Source organism: Pelobates fuscus, chromosome 1 (genome assembly GCF_036172605.1).
Source record: "Pelobates fuscus isolate aPelFus1 chromosome 1, aPelFus1.pri, whole genome shotgun sequence".
Lineage (NCBI taxonomy): Eukaryota > Metazoa > Chordata > Amphibia > Anura > Pelobatidae > Pelobates > Pelobates fuscus.
Genome location: NC_086317.1, coordinates 36,849,870 through 36,874,073, shown reverse-complemented (window position 1 = coordinate 36,874,073; position 24,204 = coordinate 36,849,870). Strand labels below are relative to the sequence as shown.

The window sequence follows — 24,204 nt, the reverse complement described above, 5'->3', positions numbered from 1 at the left end:
AAAAAATAAGAAGAAGAAATAATAAGGAAAAAAATATATTAAAATAATACAGAATAATAATAAATAAAATAATAAAATTGCCCACCCCCCCACCACTGCAACACACACACACACACACACACACTGCACTCATATACACAAACACACACACTGCACTCACACACAAACACACACACTGCACTCACACACACACACACACGCTGCACTCACACACACACACACACGCTGCACTCACACACACATACACACGCTGCACTCACACACACATACACACGCTACACACACATACACACGCTGCACTCATAATACACACACGCTGCACTCATAATACACACACGCTGCACTCATTATACACACGCTGCACTCATTATACACACGCTGCACTCATTATACACACGCTGCACTCATTATACACACGCTGCACTCATTATACACACGCTGCACTCATTATACACACGCTGCACTCATTATACACACGCTGCACTCATTATACACACGCTGCACTCATTATACACACGCTGCACTCATTATACACACGCTGCACTCATTATACACACACTGCATTCATTATACACACACTGCATTCATTATACACACACTGTAAATAAATATTCAATTAATATATTTTTTTAGGATCTAATTTTATTTAGAAATTTACCAGTAGCTGCTGCATTTCCCACCCTAGTCTTATACTCGAGTCAATAAGTTTTCCCAGTTTTTTGGGGTAAAATTAGGGGCCTCGGCTTATATTCGGGTCGGCTTATACTCGAGTATATCCGGTACTTCTTCATAGAATACAATCAAGTTAGTTTGACATGACCTGTGCTTCATAAAACCGTGCAGATTTTTGCTGATAACCAGGTTCTTCTCAAGGAATTCTTGAATGTTATCCCTTAATAACCTGTCAAAAACTTTCCCAGCCACCGAAGTTAAGCTCACAGGTCTATATTTTCCAGGCAAGGGTTTTGAACCCTTTTTGAATATAGGAACCAAACTATTTTGTAATTTAACATCTTAAGGATGGATGTAATTGTCCAAAAACAACTAGAATTTGTTCTATGTTTTTTCTATCATCTCTTTAAATGCCACCAAAAATTGTTTTTAAAGGACAGAAAAGCCTTTCATTTGATATCCCATATGTATACCTAACACAACATTAACTGTAAATAAAATGCTAACAATATGAAAAACATATTTGTTACAATAATTTTTATACATAAAATGCAACTAAATAAAAATAACTCAAAATAGATTGATATTCAAATGGCCCCAGCTGACAAAGAGGAACTCCACGTATCTATTGACACCTGTGTTTCTTGGTGTGTAACCCTGTTCAAACAGCGATCTATTGATAGGCATTTAAATGACTAATTTAAGGAGAGGATTATAAGTGCTGCATGCAGATCATCTGTCAGTCCTGGGCCACTAAAAATGGCACCAGCTGACAGAAGAGAGCACCAGCAATTGATGGAAACCTGTGATCCAGGTGTGAACTGCAGGGTAATCCATATCGTCCTAACGGCATTAAAGCTTACTCTGTATACGATAGCATGAATTGTATCAACGTCGTGAAGGGGTTAAAATAACATATGGTCATTTTTTTCTACTGATTAAAACAAACAGTATAAATTATGCCTCCATCAGTTTTCCATTGTGCTCAGTATTTATGAAGTGACTGAAGTAGAGCAAGATGCTCCTCTCCCAGCACTTGTTTTAATAGAGTGTCTGCATCACGCCAGCCTGTTATTGGCTGCACCTTTCTGATCTAATGATAAAAGCAGCGGTCAGCAATGAGCTGTGTGCTTGCATGTGCCATCTAAAGACCATTCATTTGATTTGCTGTAGCCAATTCCATATCCTGCTGTTCTGTGATTGGTTGATGTTCGCCACATCAGTCACAGCTCTGTGTAAATCAGCCCACAAAATCTTCTCACTTAATAAATATTCTCACTATTAACCTACCGGAGAAGCATATCAATACTAGGCTGACAAAATTCAGAAGCTCTAAGGTTAGTGGAGGAAGTGTTGAGGGAAAATCCTGCGGCTCTGTTTCAGCTACCTCACCAAGACTGAAAAGGCCAAGTCTAAAACTAAATTGTGCTATACTGTCATGGAAGCAGTTTATCAAAAGAAAAATACCACACTTAATGTATATAACAATCACTTACCGTCTGGCTTCTCTCTCCGCTATCCTACGCTGCTTGGCATGTTCTTGATAGGATGCTCTATCTCGGCCAAAGCTGTCCAGATTTGGTGCCATCACAGCTTTATCTGAAGCAACATAAAAACAAATGCAAATGTCAAAGCAGTACAGTAAGCACACAGTATAACCTTTCCTGATACTTCATGATCAGAGTAAGAGGTCATAACCTTTCAGTGCCAAACACCCCTACAGCACTGAAAGGGTAAAATAAATTGCAACATGAATACTGGATTTCCCAAATTGTAAAAATATAGAGCATTATATAGTTAATAGTTAGTAGGTATGGATCAGCGGCAATCTAAGCAATCATCCAAATCTGGGTCCAGTAACCTGGTAGATACTTAGGAAGTTCCTTTACTTTAACAGCAGTTCAGATATTCGTACACATAGTTCATGCAAAATACTTTATATATTCTTGACAGAGTAGAACTTCTTTCAATGGACACATAATTATGAATATGCAACGTTTACAAGCTATACAAAGAAAAATAAGAATCAGCTCAAATGATACAGAAAGATGGGAAACCCGGTTCTCAGACAGATTTCCCTCAAGCTAAGGGGCTATTCTAACACAAATGAATTACTTCTTTGCATCACATCACTTGTAGGGTAAATGTATCTGTATATTATATAAACACTGAAAACAAAGTAACACTTCAAACTGTATCTTTGTTATCACTCCCTGAGGGTTGAGATACATGGATATATTTAAATGGATTTCACCAATCATCTTAGAGCTACCTATTGCTCTAACGCAGTGACATTAGTTACCAAATAACCTGATCGCAAAGGGAGCAGTAAAAAGAGTTTCCATTTAAAAACATTTCACTTCCAAATGTAGCGTTACATACGAATCCACGTTTGTACAAACATTTTACTGTTATACTGCCTTCTCAGTACATTTATCAGTATGCCACTACTGTAAAAAACTCAAGGTCTAGCACAGCGGTTCCCAAACTGCCGCAAATTATTTTCCCAGTGCTATGATGATAGCACCGGGAACTGTGCTCTCCCCTGCCGGCTCTGCAGGACCGGAGGGGAGATCAGGGATCTCCCTCTCCGGCCCACTAGCACTTTGCTGAAAGCCGGCAGGGGAGGGAGGGAGAAAGGACCCGGGGAAGCCCTAACCTGCATCTCCGCCAGGTTCTCCTATCGCGAGTTCGGAGCGTTGCCGCGGTTACCACGGCAACACTCCAAATCTCGCGAGAGTGAACTCTAGCAGCTCCTGAGGCTACTAGAATTCACTGTCACCACATGGACCACCAGGGCTTCCCCACCAGACCACCAGGGATTAAAGGAAATGTCTCCCCTCCTGGATTGTTTCTTTAAATAATCTACCAGTGCCACTCCCAAGATTAGGGGCCCAGTATATGCCGCAGCGCTGTACATTTATACAACCTAGAAATTTTTTTTGACTTGGGGCGCCTTGGAAAAATATTGAAAAATTAAGGGCGCCTTGAACCTAAAATGTTTGGGAACCACTGGTCTAGCAACTTTACAAAAGATACATTTACAGACTGCCGGACTGTTGACTGGGCCTTCTCTTGAGATAGCAATTTCCATGCAATATCTATTCACAAACACTACACAACGGAAGTCACAGTAATCTCAATGAAATGGTCACCGTCAACACAAACCACCAAAGTTTGTTAACACAGCTCTAGGTTAAACGATACTGCAGATTCAAGTGGGCAAAGGGTAACTTTTCCTGCTGAACCCTAAACATTGAAATGTAGACACAGAAGTAATCATTGCAGATTACATATTTATAAACTATTAACAGGATATTTTGTATTTAAAATGTGCATGACAAGGGAATCAAGTGAGCTGGACTGCTGCTGCCTCTGGTTACATTACCCATAATTCTGAGTTGTTAACAAACATCCCCTTTTGTAGGTTTCACTCGAAAAAGAGACTTAAAAATGTTGGTCAGTAAAAGTCAGGCAAGTTTTTGATAATCACTAGCCAAGTTGAGAGATGGACTCCACGCGTACATTTTATGTTTCAGAAAACCTCTAGAGTTGTGTATTTAATGGTGGACTTGCCCCAAAACTGTAAAAGAACACTTACTGGGTTTATTCACTAAAAGTTTGCCATTTGGATTTCATTTGCAAAAATGAAAATGATGGTGAATAACCACACTAGATTATCTACAATAACCAGCTTCAATTTATTGATAAGTAGTGTAAACGTGTGTGTTAAATATACTAACTATACTAATATATATATATATATATATATATATATATATATATATATAAATAATCACATATATATATAAATAATCACATGTAGTTTTGTAATTGTTTTGCAATTATGTAATGGAGTAAGTTAAAACCAAGTATGCCAGACAAAAAATTCAAAAAGCTGTTGTGTGGATTCAAGGCATGTACCAAGAGAACTGAAACATATACAAAGCAAAAGAGCGCACACCTTCCAGGGGATTAAGCAGCTATTTTAGAGCTTAACAACTGTTTGCAAATACAGCACAAAGGGAAGAAATATAAACATTAAGAGAATAGGCCAACAAAGCGAATACCTGTAACCGCAGATGAAAGATCAAACATCTAAATACAACCATTTACTATCAAATCAACAAGTTAGAACCTCAACATGTCAAAGAACAAACGTCACACTTCACAATCACCACAAACTAGTTCCCAAGGCCCTTATATCAGCATGGTATGACCAGTCTAGTTCACTTTGGTGGTTCTACGTCTAAAGAAGTGGGCATTACAAAGGGATGCTTACAAAGCTGGTTCTTAAAAGATAGAGACCATCATTAGTCTTTAAGTGGCAATTAATTGTGTGAAGCTCATCTTTCCATGTTTACAACATATTATTTATAAAGAGATGCACAAAAACAAGTCCCACTTATTCCATGCAAAAATAGGTGCACATCTGTAAACTATGCTGACACATTACACACCCAATTTGTGCCCTGAGCTGGGCTGTGAGTTGGTTTATCTAATGTCTTTTGATATGGAAACTGTGGGTGCCTTGCAAAAAAAGTTATGAACCTATACATGCCATCAATATGACAAATTATGGTACTGCCACCTGCATGCATGATTTGATTGAAGGGACAGTATAGTCACAAAATAACTTTAGCTTAATGAAGAAGTTGTTGTGTATAGATTATGCCTCTGCAGTCTCATTGCTAAATTATCTGCCAATTAGGAGTGAAATCGCTGTTTACAAAGTCCTCCCTGCTACACAGCCTTCCTAAACACTTCCTGTAAAAAGAGTCATCTAATGTTTATACTTCCTTTATTGCAAATTCTGTCTAATGTATAATTTCTTATCCCCTGCTCTGTTAATAGCTTGCTAGACTCTACAGGAGCCTCCTGTATGTAATTAGAGTTTAATTTACAGAGCAGAAGATACAAACTTTTAAAGTTGATTGAAAATTATCAGCCCAGGGGGTGTGTGACTATGGCTGCATAAACAGAAAAAGTGATTTAATGCCTTATTGTCAGAGAATCGAGCAGTGAGACTGCAGGGGCATGATCTATACACTAAAACTCCTTCATTAACCCCTTAAGGACCAAACTTCTGGAATAAAAGGGAATCAGGACATGTCACACATGTCATGAGTCCTTAAGGGGTTAAGCTAAACTTGTTTCGGTGACTATAGTGTCCCTTTAACCATAAACAGATAAGGGAAACAAATGTGATACCTTAAAAAAAATAAAAAATAAAAATACTTGTTTTGTTACAATTCAAGCTTTAGATAAAAAAAATAAAACAAAAAAAACAAACAAATATTTCATAACTGTTTTACATTGCAGCAATGTGCAAATTATTTGAATAGAAAAATAATGACAAATTGTTACAACAGAATTGTATGCAAACTGGCATAGTTATAAATACTGTGCATTTGTAAATAGTTACTGTACAAAAAGAAAATTAGGTAAATAAGGTCACAGTATATTTTTTCACTGTTCATATTTTGTACAGTTTACTTAATGAGTAATGAGTCCTCATAAGGAGCATTGTAGGAGTTTGCAGAAAAATATAAATCTACATGGTTTCAGTATTTGCACAGAAATATGATAATGTAATAATAGAATAACGGGATTATAATAGGATAATGTATGCCAGGTGCCTTTTAGCAAACAAGGGTGTTTAATGAATAATAAAAACCTTCAAGATGGACTGACTTGAATGCATCGAAAACTCCGAAGATTCATCTTTAATATCATCTTGTCGTCTTTGGACAAGGCGGGCTGCTCGCTGTTTGTACAGCTGTTGCATTGCAGACTCCAGTTCATTAATCAGAGGCACCTGAAAAAATACAACAAAACTCATAATACCTCAGACGTGTGCGTGTGAGCATGGGACAGGTCATTCCAATGCAACATGAAGAAATCCTGAGAATAAAAGCTACATGAGCACTGTTATACATTTACTTGGAATAAACCAAGCTGCAAAAACACAAACAGGGGCAGTAATTCTTGCTTGAAACTGGTCCATCTGTAAACCTTGTATGGATATCTTTCACGAGCATTAGTGCATTGAAGTACATCAACGCATTTTTAAATGTTTAACTGAACCCATTATTTGGGTCCTATTTAATAATAAAGCAAATGCAGAGTTTATGTGGAAAATATTCTAGATAGAATTTTCAGCTTAAAAGAACAGTCTAATAATTTTTTTTTATAGAAGATGATTTCTTTTTTTATTTAATCCCTGTGATCCTTAACACATTTAAAATTTATAGGACTATTTTTATTTTAACACCTTTTAAATCAATTAAATCCTCCGACTGTGATGTCATCAAGGTTGAAGACTTCTGTCCAGTCAAATGTGTTTCATAGAGAATGATTGCAGACATATAAACAAATACTTTTATAAGGAGTTCTGCTCTCTATTAAAATTCAGGAAACACACCTAATACTTTTTTTTTTTTTTTAAGGGGCTTTACTCACCTTTTTTCTATTCGAGACTCACTCCGTGCAGCTGCCGGCTCCGCTGCCGACACTGTCCTGCAGGCTGTCTCATCTTCCTCTTCTCATCCAATCCAATGCTTCTCATAGAGATGCATTGGGGATGGACAAGAAGAGAGCGCGACGCTTATTCAACCAAATTCCTTCAACTTAGGAATTTAAGCTTGAATCTAATACTTCCATATGAGAAGCGTTTGACATCAAGCATCACATAATCAGGTCAAACTTGATCGTATCAGAAGAAGCAACCTCTAGAAGCTGTCAGAAAGACACACTAGAGGTGTGTTTATCCCTGCAAAAAAACTACTGCTATATCTACAAAACAGCCACGTTCTACATTTCAGCACTAAAAGACATGCATGCATGCCCATTCAATAAGAGAAGGTGATCTGGGTGCCTATAGTGGACCTTTTAAGCTAAAGTTGTTTTGGTGCTTAGATTGTGCCTTTAATTCTCCTGCCAGAGTTTTATGTAGTGTTCCTTTGTGCAGTTCTCCATAACGTGATCAGGAATAACACAACGTTGTACACAAGACTAATGGCAAACATCAGAATACACCTAGGCGGCCAGGAGTAAACAACTATCCAAACTTCCTTGCTGCTGCTTGAAACAATAAGGATCACAACACAAAAAAAATAAAATACCGAATATATTATAACCTACAGGGTTTGCTACAAAGAAGAACAAAACAAAAAGAAAAGTTTAGGTATGTTCTTACAATAGTGAAAACAAAAGATATATGTATTTAACATTCACGTGTTAAAAATGTACCTACCTACCAATTTCCTTCAACTTAGGAATTTAAGTTTATACCATTCTTAACAGAGAGATTCAGGTAACGTAGTTGCAGTTAAATAATTATTTAAGAAACTGATAAACTCCATGATGCCTACCCTGTGCCCCTCTTTTCCCTGCAGATTTATTCTCAAGTTACTCAATATATTAGGCTATTAAACTTTTCTATTTTCTTGTTCCCATTAGGGTTAGTTAGTTAGTATATTTTATTACGTAAGACATTAAAGATTTTAAATACAAAATAAAAGTGGGCTCATAGCAAATGGAAGAGAGGTTTAGACTGGCATTTCAGGAATGTTTAACTGAAGTATATGACCAAGTATAAACGGACAGGATCATCCCGTTTACATCGCTTTCCCACTCCCATTGCACAAACAATTAGAGAGGGATATATTTTTTTTTAAAGCTAATAAAATGACTATCAGAAAACATATATATACACATCTAAGCAACACAAGCACCCGAATCATGAAATTCGAAGTACAGTGGTAGAAGTGTTGAGGAAAGAACAGGGGATAACGGTGTAACAAAGAACGAAAGAAAACGTACATCTTTTTGGAAACACGATAGACTAAGATCATGGCATTCTTACCTTTTCACGGAAACACTCAAGCAAGTCTTGGACATACCCTCGCATTTCTTGCAAAAACTTGTAGCGTTCAGCATTACCCCCCGAACAGCCTTCCAATCTAATTATAGAATTGGTAGAATCTTCTTTGCTCTGTTCGTGTTTTTCATAGAGTTCACAGTTTGCTTTATGGGTTTCTTTCATTGCTTCCAGCCTATGTATTGCAGAAAACAAAAAGCAGTGGTTTAAGAACAGCTCACCTCGGTATGTTTTCTATAAAGGAAAAACCATCAATACACCTGCAATCCTGAAAAAGGTGTCCCCACCAGGGCACAGTGTCACACAAATATAAATATATTTTTTTCATTCAGGTTTTTTTCTTCTATATGAGCAATCTAAAAATCTTAATACAGTCATTATCCGAGTAAGCTGTCATGGTGCGGATCTTTTACATAAAACAAAAGAAATTTAGAAGAATTTACACTTGTGTAACATTTCTGTGTTATTTTAAGAAATACCTAACCAATAAACAGGACTAAACACCCCACACATTGTTTTCATAAAAACAAACTATTAAGTCACTCAATATTAACATTTCCAACCTTCACACTTCCGCAATACACTACAAATTAAGAGTACCAGGTTATAGAATCCTAGCTTTATCAACCCTACATAATAGCTCCAGCCAAGGAAGGAAGGAAGGAGCTCAGATATACTGTATGTGGGACCCAACATATTAGAAAGATTGGAAGATCAAGCAATCAATTTTATCATCAATTTACAAAACCGCCTGCTGCAGTCAAACTGAATATTACTATTAAGCTAAACACAGGAATTTATTTGGAAAAAAACTCCATGAAACCTGAAAGCCATTTAGAATTTTTAACCAGATCTCACCATTTCTAGTAACAGAAAATTGGGGGCAAGTAACTAATAGCTTGGTGATTTTCATACACCGATAACCTTTTTGTGAACTCTGTTGAAGAGTCAGTAATCGCATTTTGTTTTTTGTTTGCACCTGGGTACCTGTGACTCACAGTGACACTCAAAAGTCATCTTTCCTTCACATATATTGGCCTTTGTAACTGTCCAGAAAGTCGAACTAACACAGCCCTGTGCTTCTGGCAAAGAACGCACTCTCACTTCACTAGGCTTCTATAGTTTCCAAGGCAACTGCTCAATTTTCTTGATTCCATCCGTGTTCTTCATTGAGTTCATTGGTGTTACACAGTAGCTTTACGTTCCCGACCCCATATAACAAGAGCCAGGGGAACAGAAAGCTGGATGGTCTGCTTTGGTAGTCCCCCAAAAAAGAAAGTTAATCTGTCCTACCTGTCTTTAAGCTGTTTCTTTACCAAATCAATAGAAACAGGAGTCATCTCATTACTGGGAGTTTTGAAAGAGACTGAATTATCTGGTTTATGAGATTTTGTCTCTGTAGATCCATAAGCAGAGTAAGTATATGGAACGCCATACGAAGAGCCATAGGGTATTCCCTGATACGTGCTTGGGTAGAACAAATTATTTACTTCTGTAGGCTGGGGCACTTGAACCTGAAAATCGAAATTTGGAGAAGTCAGATTGTGCTTGAACCAGGTACACATATACAAACAAACAAAACAACCCCCCCCCCCCCCCCCCCTCCAATTCTTAAAGCAAGCAATGCATAGTACTTGTATACATGGAGGTTGATTATTTGTGGTTGCAAATGTCAAAACCATTGCAAATAATTTCTAGCTTTCATGGACTAGGATTATCACCATTATGGCCAACTAATGTGTTTTTTTCTTCACAACAAACTCACAAATATGTATTCACGTTAGAACTACCAATAACAACATCCTAGCATGGATAATCCAAATTACTGACAAATATTTCTGAAAGTAATGTGTGCTGTAGACAATGGTTTGACCCCCCCCCCCCCGCCCCCTTTCCCACAAAACACCTGTCTTCTCTAACTTGGCTGCCTGAAACAGATGCAAGCAGACCAGCTGTTTACGAAGTCAAACTCCTCCAAAGAATGTGTGCAAATTCTCCAAATGCAAAGCAAGCATGTTATGTGGGAGGAATGGGTATCCACATGCAGTCACTAATATTTTTACTTTTACCTAAATAGAGTTCGGAAACTCAAAACTCAAGAGAATACCGAGTACCAAGGAGAATAGTTAAACTGTGCTCGATGTACAAATTTGTTGGTCATTTAGTGGCCACAAGGTTCAGATAAAAATAGACGCACTACAAATTGTAACAGGCATATTTGTCTTGAACATGCTCCTTTTTAAAAATCCCCCCCCCCCCCCCCCAATACAAAAAAATATGTAGCACACAATGAGTCATTATCAAAATCTGAAAAGCCAAAAAAAAAACAAAAAAAACATGAAATATGAAATAACAAATATAGCAATAATTGCTAAAAAAAAAAAAAAAAAATACTTGCCTGAGGTATACTGATTCCTTTTCTTAGCTGTTCCTGCTCCCAGCGGCACACCTCTTCATCTTGTTCCCCAGTCGCTAAAGCGTCATCATCACTTCCTTCAATACCTGGAAAGGAGTGTGAGACGGGTGATAACACGTCAATATGACTGACTAATAATTATAATTAATAGATTTAAAAAAAATTATGAAAAAAGCTCCACAAAACACTACTAGAGAGGTCCACTGGATTTTATCGCCTTTTGATATTGTCACGAACGTGGGCTATAGGCCCAGCCGAGACAATGGGGAGAGTGTGGAAGTGACAGGGTTAATGACACCAGACCCCTGGTTACCTGTTGCTAGTCCCAGCAACCACTCAATTAACCCCTGCAATCCCTTCTACACTAACCCCCTTAGTACACACTTTACTGCCACCACCAAGACTTTTAAACCCGGGCGTCTTAGGTTACCCCACACACAGGAGAATTCTAGAATCACAGTTCTACTTTTACTAATCAAACACTTATAATTAACCCTTTTTGGTAACGTTTTTACCTGAGCTCTCTGGAGAGTAAAGCTCGTAGAAAACAGAGACCCAAGCTGATTAATTAAACATTTAATCTGACAAAAAAGATTCACAGTGCTGAGTACAAAATACAGAAATAAATGACATAGAGATAACAAATTGCAAAACAGTACATAAAATAAAATAGGAGAAAACACAAGAAATTCCTTACATATATTTACCCTATATAGAATTCTTGTGGGAGTCTTAGATGGTATTGATCTCCTAGAAGTTACTGACAAAAAGAAAAATGAATACTGACCTCTGGATAGTCCAGCACCCTCATTATATATCTAAAACTAGTTATTTCTCAGTGGGCAGACCCCTGGGGGAATCAGAGGGGGTTGGTCTGGCAGTCTATTGCCCACTCTATGAAATTCCTTGTGTCCAGCTCTGGTGATGGCTATCTAGATGTTTTATGGTCTAGGCCTGGTGCAAGATCAAAGACCACAATAAATGCCATCCCAAGGTTTACAAAAAAAAAACAACTCTTAACATATATAAACACACATCAAACAAGAACTCATGCTTTTGGCATGACACCTCCCCCTTAAGATGGTGGACAGAAAAATTCAGCCACAGGCTGATTTATCTGTCAACCATTAACCCCCTAGTTGCCGAGACAGGCATTCTGCATTACCATGCAAGCTGCCCTTTTTGTGCTGGGCAGTGAAATTATACTGGAGGATAAGGCTCCAACGGAGCAGTTTATCACTGTTACCTGACACCTGCAGCAGGCTGTGATCAGTCCATACCACTGCTACATCCTCAACAAACATGCCTGATTTGCCTGTTTCAATTTCCCATCGATCTCTGGTAACATCCCTTAAACCACACCCATTGCGCTCATGTAGTAGTTGTAAGGGGAAGAAACCAATGGATTTATGCAGCACTCCCCGGTAAGCACACAAAAAAGCAGAAAGAGAACACTCCCAGGATAGATGTGCTGTATCAACATCCATCATCTCTTTAATTTTGGGGTCTTTCTGCTGGGCTTGTTGCACTATCAGACTCTGAATCTTTGGTTCACAATCAGAAAGTTGCTTAGGTGTATGCGTGAGTTGTGATAAACTGACAAAGTCCCTGGTTCCTCTAACAGTATGTTTCCCTGCAGCCATCCTTCCTGGACCCACAGGCTGAGTCTGTCCGTGCCCCTCACTTTCACTCCAGGTCATCACACATACAGAACTTTGGAAACTGGCTAAGCCAGGCGCAGAGTAAAGCTCACACACCCTCTGCCCTCCCTTATAGCCTTGCTGTCCCTTCACAGTTTCACCCAGCGCATCACATACATCTGCTTCAGGCACATATTGGCACATATATTCATTCAGCCCCCTCTCGCTGGAAGGCTTTTCCCATACATTTTCACAGGACACATTTGACCCCCCTTGATCAGATACAGAATTTTGCACACACTCACATATTTTTTTCTCCAAGGCAGGCCATCCTCTCACAATCTCACATAGCCCCTCAGACTCTCCTGCTTTAGCCCTGACCCACTGCTGACTTGGTACCACTGTGACTAGTGGTACACATCCCTTGCTCTTACCTTCCTCCTCTCCCTTACTCTCTGACATCCCAGTCACACAGTATTTTGATACAGGCACATCACTACTCACCCCTATCTCACATTTGGTAGACATCACTGGTTCAGTAACAGGTAGATATTTATCCACACCCTGCTCTCCCTCCCAGCCATCACAGTTCACAATGTCTCCCAAAGTCTCACACAATACCTTAGGTGGAGCAGTCAGCCCTTCTGGCTCACAAACAGTGTCCTGTGGAGCATAGTGACAGAGCATCCTGCCCAAATCATTCCCCAAAAGAACATTAACAGGGATATCCTCTGAAATCCCCACTTCACGCAAACCTTTGCCTGCACCCCAATCAAGGTACACACATGCCAGGGGCACAGCGGGGCGCACACCCCCAATTCCTTTGATGGACATGGTTCTTCCAGGGATTATGTCCTCCGTATTCACCACTTCAGGGCGCACCAGGGTGAATGAAGCTCCAGAATCTCTCAGTCCCATGGTCACTCGGTCACCCACAATTACACTCTGCAGGTTATCGTCTTGTTTCCCCACGGACCCACCCACAAGCAAAACTGATGGTGCCCCTCCACGGGCTGGTATGGGTAAATTCCTAGTGGGGCAAGTCTTGCTCAGATGACCAATCTGGTTGCATCGAAAACAACGGCGGGCATCTGACTCACTTGACATAGCCCCGGCTACGCTGCCAGTCGGCGGTGAAGTTCTCACTGCAGATCTTACAGGTGGAGATTGAACTGTAGCTTTTCTCCAGGTCGAAGTAGCAGCTGACTCCAGCCCACGCCTGGATGTGGGTGCATGGATGTCGGCATAGTCATCTGCCAGTTCTGCAGCAGCCCTAGCATTTTTTGGCTTTCTTTCCAAAATCCACTCTCGTTTATTATGGCTCCGGGTCTGCAAGAACTGCTCCAGGACCATTAAGTCATTAAGGGCTTCATAGGTAGTAGCTTGTACTCCTGTTACCCATTGCCGGAACGTGGTTTCTAATTGTGCCACATATAGAATGCAGCTGGATGATGGGCATTGCTGCATACTCCTAAACTTTTTCCTGTAAGACTCAGGAGTAAGGTTAAAAGTTTTTTGCAATGCAGATTTGATTGCCTCATAGTTGTTATCAGTCTCTGGGGGAAGGGACACAAACACATCCAAGGCTTTCCCTTTCAATTGTGGAGTTAAATATCTGCCCCACTGGTCTGAGGGTAGTTGATGCTGCCTGCATACTTTCTCAAAACTTTTTAAAAATACATCCAAATCTGTCCCTTCTTCGAGGGAAGGAAAATCATCCTTACGGAGCCTACGTGTGCTGGACTCTGATGCATTGCTGTTCAGTGAGGACTGAAGGGTAAATTGCAGTTTAGCAAGTTCCAGCTCATGTCTCCTTTGCGCCTCCCTTTCGGCTAGCCTCTCTGCAGATTCCCTTTCTGCAGCCTGCCTTTCGGCTAGCCTCTCTGCAGATTCCCTTTCTGCAGCCTGCCGTTGCGCCTCCCTTTCTGCAGCCTGCTGTTGGATCATCACATGCAGGGCCTCCTGAGGATTTGCAGCCATCAGTTGCCGAAATAAATCAGTTGAGCAAATGTCCTTAATGTTTTGAGGAGTACAACCACCAGGCATTTCAGTAAGCAACACTCCTGCAGTAGTAGGGAGCTCAGTAACCCTTTCAGTGTCCGTCTCTGGCTGCAAAACATGGCTGTCCGCCTCCACAAGGTCAGCAATAAGTTGTGCCTTATTTTTGCCAAAAGTTGGTAAATCCTTTTCTTGGCACAAAAATTCCAAGGCCTCTTTCGAGTGTTTGCGATAGGCCTCCATATTCACAAATAGGATAGAGAAAGAAAAACAAAAGATGGGAGGGGGGAACTGTTTTGCACTTTGTATGTATTTTAAATCAGCACTGAGCTTGGTCTTTGGAAATTACACAAAAACAAGTATGCAATTTCTTTTAGTGCTAAGACCCCCTTTACAGGTAAAATCTAGCAAGCACTAAAAATCTCTAAATATATCCCACCAGCTGCCGCCAGTTTGTCACGAACGTGGGCTATAGGCCCAGCCGAGACAATGGGGAGAGTGTGGAAGTGACAGGGTTAATGACACCAGACCCCTGGTTACCTGTTGCCAGTCCCAGCAACCACTCAATTAACCCCTGCAATCCCTTCTACACTAACCCCCTTAGTACACACTTTACTGCCACCACCAAGACTTTTAAACCCGGGCGTCTTAGGTTACCCCACACACAGGAGAATTCTAGAATCACAGTTCTACTTTTACTAATCAAACACTTATAATTAACCCTTTTTGGTAACGTTTTTACCTGAGCTCTCTGGAGAGTAAAGCTCGTAGAAAACAGAGACCCAAGCTGATTAATTAAACATTTAATCTGACAAAAAAGATTCACAGTGCTGAGTACAAAATACAGAAATAAATGACATACAGATAACAAATTGCAAAACAGTACATAAAATAAAATAGGAGAAAACACAAGAAATTCCTTACATATATTTACCCTATATAGAATTCTTGTGGGAGTCTTAGATGGTATTGATCTCCTAGAAGTTACTGACAAAAAGAAAAATGAATACTGACCTCTGGATAGTCCAGCACCCTCATTATATATCTAAAACTAGTTATTTCTCAGTGGGCAGACCCCTGGGGGAATCAGAGGGGGTTGGTCTGGCAGTCTATTGCCCACTCTATGAAATTCCTTGTGTCCAGCTCTGGTGATGGCTATCTAGATGTTTTATGGTCTAGGCCTGGTGCAAGATCAAAGACCACAATAAATGCCATCCCAAGGTTTACAAAAAAAAAAAACAACTCTTAACATATATAAACACACATCAAACAAGAACTCATGCTTTTGGCATGACAGATATGTTTTAAATCACATTTATGTAAACATCCTGTGTATACAGTATGTAGTGTATATAGAAGTATGCTAAACTAAGGAGGAGTGATTTTACAATCACAGAGTGATAAATACAACATCAGATCAGTTACTGTACTTCAAAAGTAAGGTGGTAATAATACAGATTTAACTCCTTAAGGACAGAGGCAGTTATACCAGGTCTGACCAAAACCAAACCTTGAAGTTTAGTTATATGTCTGTTCATAATTTACCTTTGTCATATTAAGTGCACCCACACGTATTATATATCATTTTGTTCAGGAGAAATAGGGCTATCATTTCACCTAAAATATTTATCAATGAAACAATTTAATAAGAAAATCCAAAAAAAAAAAAAAAAAAAAAGTGTAAGCACTTCTTATTTTCTAAGCTCTGGACATTTCAACTGTGATTGTCATAATACTGTTAGCTGTTACTGCAATAAAACACTCATATTTGTAAGCTGTGTTTTCCCACAAGTAGAATGATGCCCCCACCACGTTTTAAGGTTTTGTGAAAAGTAACATGGTCAAATACAGGGCTCGCCAACTTCAGTTTTTACACATTTGCTAGGTCTATGTTGCCTTTTAGACCGTATGGCAGCCCAGAATGAAACAAAGCCAGGCTGCCAGTATGTGTTTACATGTACAATTCAGTTGGGCACCTTTTTTAGCCATCTGGTAATATTAAAAAAAGCACATAACTGTTACATTTGATGTGCTTTAATGCTTCATTTTTTCCATAAGGATACTATTTGTAAAAATAGTTTAGAAAATACTCCTATCCACGTCTAGGGCTCTAGGCAGGGTGCCTAATCTTTCTAATTGAAATTATTTTGTGTAAGGACAAGTAGATATTTTTCACGTCCCTCAGTAGTACTAGAAACAATGCACTGACAATATCATTTATCCATGTAAAATGGTGTATGTTAAATTTAGGTTCAATTGAACCTGAAAGTTTTTTATTCAGACAATAAAACAGTGAAACATACCAATTTCCTCTGCTATCTTCTGCCTCTGAGATTTCTCTCGAACGGAGAATATGATTCGTCTTTTTTCATCATCATCGTCGTCATCACTGGCATCATTTTCATCTTCACGTACCAAGCGACCTTTACCACCCTCATTCTCAGCCGATGGCAAATCTCCAAGCTCACGAGCCATCTGCCTCTTTTTACGGGCTGCATGGATAAATGCAGCGTCTGGGATTTCTCCTACAATAAGAAAGATTGGTAATCTATAAGATCTAGGCAGTGAGACACGATGGGATGGCAGATAAGAACACTGTCTACGTAAAATGATCTACGCATGTAGATTAGGAGAGATTCTTACCAGGAACAATATGCTTGTTTAGTGGTTATTGCATATAAAAGTACTCTCTTCAACAATGTTTTGGGTGCAGAGAGGCACCTAAGCAAAGTTCCCACCAACCTATCAATTTACATCTCTATATTGACAAGGCATTTAAAAATATATATATTTTTAGAGAATATATCGAAACTAAAGCATATCCAACTCACTATGGTCTAAATATAGTTCTGTGCTTAATGCCAGACACTAGAACTATCCTGGGCTTGACCCACAACTAGTAAAAAAATACCAACAATAAATAGTAGAGTTCTAAAAACAGAACAATCCAAGCAAGGGAATAAGTTACATATCAGAGATGGCAACCCAATTTCAAAATGTATCTAAAGTAAGAATTTACACATATCTACAAGGTAGCAGCACTGTGGCTCAGTGGGGTCATAACACAAATGTAAAACAAAGACCATTACTATGTCTTATTTTAAAGTACAATGCATACATTAATATACACAGTCACATCAGATAAAATTAGCCTGTAAGCCACCTCTATACATAACAAACTGACTTAAAATCCATGAAGTATTTTCTTATTAGCATGCTGTCAATACCTGGACGGAGAACATTTAAAGTGGATACTGGGTTTGTAAAAGAGCCAGCCACCTTAGGCTTCTCTTCCTCTTTTTCACTTTCGACTTCCATTTCCTCTTCCCCAAGGTCACTGCCATGTGCCACATCCTCCTGACTGATATCCTTCATGGCCAATGCTTTATGGATGGCGTTGTTGCCTACAAAGACATTATACAAACATAAATTAAATAAAGATGAACTTACCAGCACTGTTCCTGCAAGACTAACATTTCGACATTTCTAAAAAGTTGCACTGGCCCCTGCTTATTGAAGATCCTGACACAAGAAGACATGGCATTGAATTCTAACTAAAAAACACTATGCATACATAGCATTATATGGTCTCCAAGTATCATGACTTAGGAAGGAAAGAAACAACAAGTTAGTATTATATAAAGTACAGATTCCTCAAAATAGCCTAAAGAATGATATCTGATATATAAATTGAAATGGAAAATGTACACAGCAAAAGCTGCACAGTTTCCTAATGCTCACTTTAACCCAACCACTTTGTAATACAAATCTTTATCAAATAAGACAAAAATAAAGCAAACTGCAACGCAGACACACAACATGTAACAAGGGCATCAAAGTATTTCTGTAACAGCCTAACTGTTTAATCCCCCACCAAATTTAACCATTCAGACCGCTCTTATTAACTTAAAAGAAAGATGGATTGAATAATGCAAAAAAATACATTATGGGGTAGATAAGACAAATGAATGCATGCGTGCATGAAATAAATATATATAAATGTATAGAAGCATGAAGCACTCGTGACTGCATATTAATTTGCTTGTGCATCTGTTGATTTATAAAACCAAAGTTGAAGCTGCTCTTTAAGAACCATAACCACTGCAGCTGCTGTTGGGTTATAGCTCCACAGGAGTCCTGGTACTGTCACTGGGTCACCTGCAGTCCTTTCCCTGTTCACATAGATCTCTAAAGCAGACAATTATCTTCAGCTTCAGAAATACCAATTTTATCAAACTTTGTATGGAATTCATTGACTGAAGCGTGTGAACTGAAACGCAGAGTCAATGAATTCCATCAAAATTGATATCACTAATGCGGAAGTAGGAACATCTGCTTTAGCAATATATGTGAAGAAATGTCGGTCTGTGGGTGCCCAGGTAAGTGTCAAACCATTTGAAAAGTAACAATTTGACTCTGAACAGTGGTATTGCATCAGTGAACTCCTGGCCCATAACAGCATGCTGTAGTTGTGTTTAGAGTGCCTTTTTAATTAAGTCACAGTTTTAATATTTAGGTTAATAGAGAGGCAAATATTTGCAGATGTTTCAGGAACAATTTAATTGTGGCCCACAATGTAATTTCTCCACCTTATGAGCAAAACTGATCCTACTGATGAAATGCTTACCATCTGCCAAGTTAAAGGTTTCAGATGTAGGCTTTGTTTTCTCTTTGTCATCCTTATATTCCTTTTTAAGAATCTTGACTATTTTCTTGCTATAGTTCGATTTCTTCACTTTAAAAACTTCTTCCTCTGTTGGGAACAAAAGTGTGTTATTTAGACTCATCAGGATACACAACAAAGTTTGCATTTAGTTTACCAATATCTGCAAAACACAATGCTTTAAAGGGACACTATAGTCACCAGAACAACAGTTTTATACAGTTATATACAGTTTATACAGTTTAGTGTATTTGTTCCCATGAGTATAATCATTCCCTTCAGGCTTTTTGCAGTTTACATTACTGCCTAGGGATGCCTCCACTGGTCACTCCTCGGATGGCTACTAGAGGTCCAGCACTGTCGAATTTTCCTCATAGAGGTGCATTGATTCAATGCATCTCTAACAGAAGGTGCCGATTGGCCAAAATTGCATTTGGCCCTGCCCCCTTGCCGATTTCAGCCAATCTGATGATGTCACCAAAAAGGCGATGGAAATAAGGTATATTCTAAACCTTCCTAAGGGGGATAAGATGGGGCGGCAAGCCACCTAAATGGTGGTTTTAACACGTTAAAGGAAAACTCCAGTGCCAGGAAAACAATCGAGTGGAGGCTCTTACTGCGACAGCTGCTAACAGAGAGCGTGGCTCACTTCAACATAATGTTAAAGGACCACTCTAGTGCCAGGAAAGCATACTCGTTTTCCTGGCACTAGAGTGCCCTGAGGGTGCCCCCACCCTCAGGGACCCCCTCCCGCCCGGCTCTGGAAAGGGGAAAAGGGTTAAAACTGACCTTTTTCCAGTGCTGGGCGGGGAGCTCTCCTCCTCCTCTCCGCCTCCGTTCCTCCCCGTCGGCTGAATGCGTACGCGCGGCAAGAGCTGCGCGCGCATTCAGCCGGTCACATAGGAAAGCATTTACAATGCTTTCCTATGGACGCTTGCGTGCTCTCACTGATTTTCACAGTGAGAATCACGCAAGCGCCTCTAGCGGCTGTCAGTGAGACAGCCACTAGAGGAAATAGGGGAAGGCTTAACTAATTGATAAACATAGCAGTTTCTCTGAAACTGCTATGTTTATAAAAAAAATAGTTAACCCTAGCTGGACCTGGCACCCAGACCACTTCATTAAGCTGAAGTGGTCTGGGTGCCTAGAGTGGTCCTTTAATCGAAACTAAAATAAAGCATATACTAATCATGTCCACAGGTTTTACGTATGCTTGATTAGAAATTGTTTAACAAAACACACAGTTCTTTGTGCATCCCAGAGAAAATAAGGGGAGCAGTCAAGGATAGGGGTTTAACCCCTTAAGGACACATGACATGTGTGACATGTCATGATTCCCTTTTATTCCAGAAGTTTGGTCCTTAAGGGGTTAATGTAACACCCTCGTCCTGTACCTAACCCACAAACAAAAAAAGGTCACCTAGACTGGAAAAGTAGGTGATAAATAGTAGAGAACCAAAGGTGTCACTTGAATAGAAAGTGACCACAAGGTTACATTTCCAATCCACTCCACTATGCCGCTGTACCCGGCACCGGGCGAGCCTGCAACGCACGGCGCTGTACCCGGCACCGGTCGAGCCTGCAACGCACGGCGCTGTACCCGGCGAGCCTCCAACGCACGTCGCTGTACCCGGCATCAGGCGAGCCTGCAACGCACGTCGCTGTACCCGGCATCAGGCGAGCCTGCAACGCACGGCGCTGTACCCGGCATCAGGCAAGCCTGCAACGCACGGCGCTGTACCCGGCATCAGGCAAGCCTGCAACGCACGGCGCTGTACCCGGCATCAGGCAAGCCTGCAACGCACGGCGCTGTACCCGGCATCAGGCGAGCCTGCAACGCATGGCGCTGTAAACGGCATCAGGCGAGCCTGCAACGCACGCCCCTGTACCCGGCATCCGGCGAGCCTGCAACGCATGGCCCTGTACCCGGCATCCGGCGAGCCTGCAACGCACGGCGCTGTACCCGCCATCGGGTGAGCCTGCAACGCACGGCGCTGTACCCGCCATCGGGTGAGCCTGCAACGCACGGCGCTGTACCCACCATCGGGTGAGCCTGCAACGCACGGCGCTGTACCCGCCATCGGGTGAGCCTGCAACGCACGGCGCTGTATCTCCACAACAGATAATGACAGCATGCTGTGCCATACCAGCTAAGCCATCGCCCAATATTGGGGCCCTAGAACAGGATGGCAAATCGCAAAACCACCAGCTGTAGCAGAACTCCAACTCCCACCACGCTATTGCAGTCAGAGCTGAGAAGCCAACGTGGGATATTGGCACAGCTCAGCATGCCCACGAGGCTCAGCAATCCCATGACGCTCAGCCAGCCGGTGTTTACCTTCCTCCTCGTCCTGGAAGCTGAGCAGGCTGGCCTTGGCTCCCCACGTGTCCCGGCAGTCCCTGCGAGGCCGGGCTGGGGCCCCCAGGAGCCCGTTGTCATGCTGCTGAGGGGGCTCGGGGAGGACGGGCTGGGGGAGGATGAAGTGCGGCTCGGGGGGCTGGAGGGCGGGCTCGGGTGGTCCCACCGGGCCGGACACGGGCCGCTCCAGCTCCTTGTCCTCCTCCTCAGAGTCATTGCGCTTCCTCAGGTTCACCCGCCGGATCTTACGGAACATGTCGAGTGCGGACACACAGCGAGCCCGGGAGCAGCACCGACACGGCCGCGGCACCAGCGAGAGGAGCAAAGCGGCAGCAGCGACACCTGGTGGGCGGAGGCTCTTACTGCGACAGCAGCTAACAAAGAGCGTGGCTCACAGCGACACCTGGCGGGCGGAGGCTCTAACTGCGACAGCAGCTAACAGAGAGCGTGGCTCACAGCGACACCTGGCGGGCGGAGGCTCTTACTGCGACAGCCGCTAACAGAGAGCGTGGCTCACAGCGACACCTGGCGGGCGGAGGCTCTTATTGCGACAGCAGCTAACAGAGAGCGTGGCTCACAGCGACACCTGGCGGGCGGAGGCTCTAACTGCGACAGCAGCTAACAGAGAGCGTGGCTCACAGCGACACCTGGCGGGCGGAGGCTCTTACTGCGACAGCCACTAACAGAGAGCGTGGCTCACAGCGACACCTGGCGGGCGGAGGCTCTTATTGCGACAGCAGCTAACAGAGAGCGTGGCTCACAGCGACACCTGCCGGGCGGAGGCTCTTATTGCGACAGCAGCTAACAGAGAGCGTGGCTCACAGCGACACCTGCCGGGTGGAGGCTCTTACTGTGACAGCAGCTAACAGAGAGCGTGGCTCACAGCGACACCTGGCGGGCGGAGGCTCTTACTGCGACAGCAGCTAACAGAGAGCGTGGCTCACAGCGACACCTGGCAGGCGGAGGCTCTTACTGCGACAGCAGCTAACAGAGAGCGTGGCTCACAGCGACACCTGGCAGGCGGAGGCTCTTACTGCGACAGCAGCTAACAGAGAGCGTGTCTCACAGCGACCCCTGCCGGCGGGAGGAGTACTGCACTGTAACAGGCTGTCTGACTCTCAACGAGAAGGCGAGGTACAGCGACCCCTACCGGCAGGAGGAGTACTGCACTGTAACAGGCTGTCTGACTCTAAATGAGAAACTTAGGTACGGCGACCCCTGCCGGCGGGAGGAGTACTGCGCTGTAACAGGCTGTCTGAATCTCAGCGAGAAGCCGAGGTACGGCCATCCCTACCGGCAGGAAGAGTACTGCACTGTAACAGGCTGAATCTCAACGAGAAGCCGGGGGAAGGCGACCCCTGGCGGCGGGAGGAGTACTGCACTGTAACAGGCTGTCTGAATCAGAACGAGAAGCCGAGGTACAGCGACCCCTTCTGGCTGGAGGAGTACTGCACTGTAACAGGCTGTCTGACTCTCAACGAGAAGCCGAGGTATGACGACCCCTAACGGCGGGAGGAGTACTGCACTGTAACAGGCTGTCTGACTCTGATCGAGAAGCTGGGGTACGGCGACCCCTAACGGCGGGAGGAGTACTGCACTGTAACAGGCTGTTTGAATCTGAACGAGAAGCCGAGGTACGGCGACCTCTAGTGGACAAATGCATCAAAGCTTTACTTTGTCAAACTGGGCTCTGTGTGATGGGCCTATAAAACACTGCCAGCCTTATTCAATAACAAGATTATTCACTATAGTGAGAACTGTCAGGAATTTAACCTGAATTTCAAATGGGCATCTTCCTCAGCCTTAAATAGGAAATTATTTTTTAAATTTACTTTGATTCACTCTGCCTAATGTCTGCAAATCCTCAAATGTACACATGTACGCAGACGACACAGTAATCTATGTGAGCAAACCCGATTTACCGCAGCTGGAGGCTGTGCTCCAAGACCAGTTCACTGAGGTAGAAAAGTGGATCGCAAAAAACAAACTCTTTCTAAACACTGACAAAACTGTCTCAATGATCTTTGGAACAGTACCTAAATTACACAAATTACGCAATTCCCACCTATCCATCAAAACTAGTTCAAATAGCACACTGACCGCAGTCCACTCTTTCAAATACTTGGGTATGTTGTTAGACCCCAATCTATTTTTTGTCCTCCACATAGAAAAACTTGCATCTAAACTTTATCCAAAACCAGGTGCCCTGTACAGAAACAAATCCTGCCTAAGCCCTACAGTAAAGGAAAAGATTGTACAGCAAATTCTGATGCCAATCATTGATTATGGGGATGTAGTATATGCATCTGCATCGCAAACCCACCTTAATAAACTCAATACATTGTATAACTCGTTCTGCCACTTTGTGCTACAATGTAATTACAGGACCCACCATTGTGACATGCTAAAAGAACTAAACTGGCTGTCGCTGGAATCCAGACGCACCCTTCATCTTTCCAGCCTTGTGTTTAAGAGCTTTTCTGGGAAACTCCCGCCCTACCTGAGCCGAATGCTTTCCTCGGCTGTTCCCACCTCCTACAACCTCCGATCCAGTACCAGAACTTTATTTAGTCT

At 41.9% G+C, this 24,204-nt stretch overlaps 1 protein-coding gene across 1 annotated transcript in view; it reads right to left on the bottom strand.

The window, feature by feature from the left end:
• Window positions 1–21,951, bottom strand: part of PAXBP1 (PAX3 and PAX7 binding protein 1) — a 38,861-nt gene extending 16,910 nt beyond the window's left edge. The window contains exons 1-9 of the mRNA XM_063447740.1: window positions 21,610–21,951; window positions 19,236–19,361; window positions 17,836–18,012; window positions 16,912–17,133; window positions 10,953–11,056; window positions 9,848–10,068; window positions 8,540–8,729; window positions 6,367–6,490; window positions 2,169–2,271 (exon numbers count right to left, since the gene is read on the bottom strand). Of these exons, the coding sequence (XP_063303810.1) occupies window positions 2,169–2,271; window positions 6,367–6,490; window positions 8,540–8,729; window positions 9,848–10,068; window positions 10,953–11,056; window positions 16,912–17,133; window positions 17,836–18,012; window positions 19,236–19,361; window positions 21,610–21,886 (1,544 nt within the window). The 5' untranslated portion in view covers window positions 21,887–21,951. The remainder of the gene's footprint in view (window positions 1–2,168; window positions 2,272–6,366; window positions 6,491–8,539; window positions 8,730–9,847; window positions 10,069–10,952; window positions 11,057–16,911; window positions 17,134–17,835; window positions 18,013–19,235; window positions 19,362–21,609) is intronic.
• Window positions 21,952–24,204: the final 2,253 nt, after the last annotated feature.